The sequence below is a fragment of the Sciurus vulgaris genome (assembly GCF_902686455.1).
Source record: "Sciurus vulgaris genome assembly, chromosome: 5".
Classification (NCBI taxonomy): domain Eukaryota; kingdom Metazoa; phylum Chordata; class Mammalia; order Rodentia; family Sciuridae; genus Sciurus; species Sciurus vulgaris.
In genome coordinates, this window is record NC_136465.1 from 131,068,691 (window position 1) to 131,074,451 (window position 5,761).

Here is a 5,761-nt window from a genome sequence, read left to right on the forward strand (position 1 = left end):
TGCTTTCTGCTTTGCTGGCTGTCTCCCTATTAGGCCTTGCCAATTTTGAGTGTTAGAAGGAGATGGAAGGCCTGAGGTGGAAAAAGAGACTTTCTTCTCCCCATCTGCTTCCTGTTTCTGAGCACTTCATCCTAGCAACCCACTTCCTCCACCCGGCGGCAGCTGTTCCCCATTGCAGTGGGAACAGTTGAAGGCAGTGTTTCTTCTGACACTTACAGAACTAACTTTATCCAGCCCTCCTTGGAGAGACAGCAGCACCAACCAGGCAGAGAGCCCTGCTTTCAGCTCTGCAAGGACCTCTCCTTTACATTTTATTTATTTTTAATTTTTTACAGACTGCACCTTGATTCACTGTACACGTATGGGGTACATCATTTCGTCTCCATGGTTGTGCATGATGTAGACTCATACCATTCGTGCAATCATACATGTACATAGGGCAATGATGTCTGTCTCATTCCACCATCTTTCACACCCACCCTTAAATGTTAGTAATTCCAACCTCTTCCTTTTGTTCTCTCAGCCCTGAGTAACAGTTGCTTCCTGCATTTGCTGCCCCCACAATATCTTAGAGTCACCTTACCTGTTCAGTAGGCAACTTTATACTTAGTTTCTAGTCGACAAATTTATTCTTAGTCAATTCACTGTTCGAACAACTGATGTGGCTTCTGTCTTCTGACAGGACTTTGACTTGTAATTTTGGCTTTCCATTGACTGAAATTAGGAGGACTGGAGAAGGACAAGCTGGGAGAATGAGAGTGGAAAACCCAGAGTTCTGCTTTGGTCAAAACTCTTTGAAATGCCAAGAAATGTCCCAGTAAAGATGCAGACATGGCCAGCTGTTAGTTTAAAGATGTAGAAGAATGTCACATCTGGAGATATAAATTTGGGAGACATCAGCAAATAGATGGTTTTTAAAGTTGTCTGGTAGATAGCCAAAGGAAGAGTCCTAGGCCCTGGGATGGTGTACATTTAAAAATGAAACTATAAAGTTGTAGCCAGAGAACAAGAGAAACATCAGAAGGGTATGTGATCTTCAAAAGAGGTGATTCAGGAAAAAGTGGACTTCCACATTCTGAGGAGAAATTAAGGAGCATGGGGACAGAAGAGTGACCACTGGAGTTGTCATTGAGGAATCTGACTTCGGTGAACACTGCATCATGGTGGAACTGGAAGCCAGACTGAAAGAGACAGCCTGCTAATGGGAGCTGAGGATTAGAAAAGTACTTCAGCTCTTTTTGGTTTGTTGTGAAGGGAAGTCGGCAACTGGCTGGAGAGCAACGTGGGGAAAGGAAAGGGAGCTGTTGCAGCCACAGGTATGCACATTTGTGTGCTACCAGAGTGACCTAGCATAAGAGAGAAGAAGGGTGCAAACAGAGGAGAGGCTGAAGAGAGGGGAAAGACTGGCCTTAGCCTGAGCGGTTCAACAGTAAATGGAGGTCAGGCAGAGGTACTGATCAGACCCAGGTGGGTTTGTAAATACAGTACTAGAGAGTGTGGGAAAGAATCGGGCACGGTGGCACACGCCTGTAATCCCCAAGGCTAGGGAGGCCACAGTGGGGGGTCACAAGTTTGGGGACAACCTTGGCAATTTAGCAAGATCTTGTCTCAAAATAAATAATAAAAAGGGTGGGGATGTAGCTCAGTGGTAGAGCACCCCTGTGTTCAATCCCCCAATACCACACACCAAAACAAAAAACAAACAAAAAAAAAGATAAAAAAGATGGACATGGAACTCTGGCTGGAAGAAAGGGAGGGCATGAGGGGACAAATGAAATGATAGGGACCTAAAGGCCAGAGGTTTGGATGAGTCTGAAGAGCTGGGCGGTTTGGGGTGTTGGAGTACGTTGGAGGATGGAAAGTGGTGATCAGAGTAGAGGTTGAAGAAGGAAAGATTTGGGAATCAGGGAAGCCACTAGCAATGCCTGGAAAATAGTACATGTTCATAAGCCCTCAGGAACCATGATTGTTTAAAACTTATTTATTTTTTAATATACAATATAGTTATGTAAATTAAAAATTTTAGAGTACCAAAAAAGGTGGAAAATCTCCCCTTTACTTTTGTTCCACCTGTCCTATACCAGCACACTCTTCTGCACCCCTACTTTTCCTCTTAGCAATCTCTTCTAAAAGAACTTCCTCATTCTTTTTACGCTTAAATGGATACATAGTTATCCATTATATAGATGACTATATTTATTTAGTCAGTCCATATTGATGAAGAGTTAGGTAGTTTCCAAATCTTTTACTATTATTTTTTAAATGCTGCAATGTAAGTATTCTTTACAGACATAATTTGTTCATGAGTGAATAGTTATTATTTAAAGGAGAAGCATAAATTAATACAGACATAACAATGTTCAACTTCATGAACTAGTGCTCAAAGAAATACAAATATACAAGGGATTACTGTTCTGCATCAAATTGTCAGAGATATTTTCAAAACTATAATGCTGAGTGTGGATTAGATCATGGGAAAATGGGCACTCTCACCCACTGCTTGTGGAAATGTAAATTCATTTATTTAAAAAAAGAAACTCTTTTGTTAAAAAAAAAAAAAAAAAAAAAAGTCCCTGTCTTTTCACTCAGCACCTTCACCTCCTGAGAAAATATTCAGAATTTTTTCCTAAAAAATATTTAGGGTCCTACAGATGATTTAAGCATATGGATATTTACCATGGTTATTTTTAAAAGTTAAAAAATCCAAATACTCAACTATGAGGGATTGATTAAATAAATTATGACACATTCCTGTGATATGAATACAGTCACATGATTAAATGTTTTTTCTCTATTTTTTGCTTGGCCAAATTCTAGTCATCCTTTTCATTTTGGCCTAAATATTACTTTCCTGGCATATCTTTCCCATACCCACCAAAGAATTTAAAACACTGTATCACTCACTTTTCTTTTCTTTCTTTCTTTTTTTTCTAACAGTAACAGGGATTGAATCTGGGATCACACATGGTAGGAAATCACTGTACTACTGAGCTTTGTCCCCAACCCTTTTTTATTTTTATTTTGAGACAAGGTCTCACTAAATTGCTGAGACTGGTCTTGAACTTGAGATCCTCCTGCCTTAGCCTCCCAAGTTGCTGGGATTACAGGCTTGTGCCATGGTACCTCACTCATGGTAACGTCGCTCATGTTTCGCTGGCTCCTCTTGATTCCTCTATAGCACCTAGCATCGTTGTAATTAAATATTCCCCTAAGCAACTCTTTGTTTGATGTCTCCACACTCTGTTTTAAACCTCATGGGGACAGGTACTGCTGTGTGTGTGTCTGTACTGTTTTCTTCCTAGTGCTCAGCTTAGCACTTGACACATACAAGTACGCCTCATTACCTGAATCTACTTAGAACCCATATTTGAATAGTGAAGGACTGTGTTAATGATTTGCCTTCTGAGTTTTGAATAATGAACAGTGAGAGTTAAGATATTCAAATATTGGCTTCCTGCTCCTCCCGGCCGCCGCCGCCGCCGCCCCAGCCGAAGCCAGCCCGGCGCCGCGCTGCCTCAATTCTCTCGGTCTTCTCGCCACTGCAGCCTCCTGACACAGCGATCCGGGCGGGCCCCGCAGCAATTTTATCCCCTCACCGGCCTCACACTAGTATCGCATGTCCACTATCCAGAACCTCCAATCTTTCGACCCCTTTGCTGATGCAACTAAGGGTGACGACTTACTCCCGGCAGGGACTGAGGATTACATTCATATACGAATCCAGCAACGGAACGGCAGGAAGACACTGACTACAGTTCAGGGCATTGCAGATGATTATGACAAAAAGAAACTTGTGAAAGCTTTCAAAAAGAAATTTGCCTGTAATGGTACTGTGATTGAACACCCTGAATACGGCGAGGTTATTCAACTTCAAGGTGACCAAAGAAAAAACATTTGCCAGTTTCTCTTGGAGGTTGGCATTGTCAAGGAGGAGCAGCTTAAGGTTCATGGATTCTAAAATGAACCTAAATACGTGGAGAATTTCTTGAATGATTTTGTTCTCTAAAACCAGTGTGGCTGCCTTGTGAAATGATTCTCTGCAGTAAATGGACTTTTCATGTATTTAATCATTCAAACTTCCATTCACATCTGCATGATTACAGAAAACATGGGGTATGTAGGCTAGTAACACAAAAAAATTGCAGTAAGATGGTAACGAAGCCCCGTATTCATCTTAACATGTTTCCAATGGAAAATATTTTGTTTTGAGTGTTTATTTGTTGATTGTTCAGTTTATTTTCACTTGATTAAATGTTTTTTTGTTGTAATAAACCATGTATGTTGCAGCTTAACAATAAAAAAAATCTATGAATTCTTTTATAAAAAAAAAAAAGATATTCAGATATTTATCAAACATTTTATTCTATTTTGTTCCCAAGTTTCAGTTATCAGAAGAATTGCTGGATAGAGAGGGATTTGTTCCAAAAATCTATTTGTGTTAATTAGGGTTCCTAAGATAGTGACAGAATGCCAACTATTTTGAATATTGAGTCAATGAATAATGCAGTGATTTTGAACTACCTTTTAGAAGAAGAATTTTAAATGTCCACAATCTGTTGTTAAATAGGAAAGTAGGTGACAAAGCAGAATTGAAAAACACCCTGCATGCCATGGATATAGGTGCTGTGAGTAATGCTTCACTATCCATCTCCCCTTTGTGTTTGGGCTGAGCCAATCATGGAAGTCTCAATCACACTGGTTCTTTAAGGACAGGTGGGGCCTGGGCAATTTGAGTGAATCAAGTGAGAGGAGAGCCTTCATCGGATCTTCTGGAAAGAAACTGGTTAATCAATCTTACCCTGGCTCAATGTAAACAAAGAAGCATGCAGCGTGATGGCCCTGCAGCCACAGGCAAGGGAGAAACCACTCCCAGAATAGCCAACACCATGTCAAGCAGCAGATAGACACAGGAGGACCTGGCTCCTCCATAACATCACCAACCATCTGGAGGCAGGTTAGATGAGCAAACAGATGTTCTTATCGCTTTGGTCCTTTTATGTCAAATGTCTATTATTTACACACTTACATGCAGTAGTGGTAGACACAGAGCAATTGTTCAGTAGACATTGGCTACTATTATTTAATGATGAATTACAAATAATCTTACTTTTAGTAAGAACAGTTCTGATATTTTGTGAGCTCATTAAAAAGCGAAGTCCAAGCCTGGCACAGTGGCCTGTAAACTCAGTGGCTCAAGTGGGCTGAGGCAGGAGAATCAAGACTTCAAAGGCAGCCTCAGCAAAAGCAAGGAACTAAGCAACTCAGTGAGACCCCGTCTCTAAATAAAATACAAAATAGGGCCAGGGATGTGGCTCAGTGGTCAAGTTCCCCTGAGTTCAATCCCTGGTACCCCAAACAAACAAACAAAACAAAACAAAAAAGCAAAGCCCATAATCTTTATAAAAAACAGTAGAGAAGGTCTCAAAAAATTAAAAACAGAACTATCAAATGATCCAGTAAGCATACTCTGGTCGTATATGCATGGGAACTAAATTCATGATCTCAAAGAGATATCTACACTTTCATGTTCATTGCAGCATTATTCAACATAGTCAAGATAAGGAAACAGCTGTGTTGGCCAACAAATGAATGAATAAAGAAAATGTGGTATATGCACAGTCATGTTCTGCATAATAATGTTTCAGTCAGTGATGGACCACACATATGGTAATGGTAGTCCCATAAGATTACATGGTCTAGTGATATAGTAGCTGTCTTAGTTTATGCAAGTACACACTATATTGTTTGCACAAGGACAAAA

The 5,761-nt window shown here is 40.4% G+C and overlaps 1 protein-coding gene across 1 annotated transcript; it reads left to right on the forward strand.

Moving 5' to 3' along the window:
* Nucleotides 1–3,499: 3,499 nt before the first annotated feature.
* On the forward strand, nt 3,500–4,297 carry LOC306661316 (eukaryotic translation initiation factor 1b). Its single transcript, XM_079140193.1, has one exon. It carries the CDS (start codon nt 3,617–3,619, stop codon nt 3,956–3,958), a length of 342 nt encoding a protein of 113 aa, XP_078996319.1. The 5' UTR covers nt 3,500–3,616; the 3' UTR covers nt 3,959–4,297.
* The last annotated feature ends 1,464 nt before the right edge of the window (nt 4,298–5,761 follow it).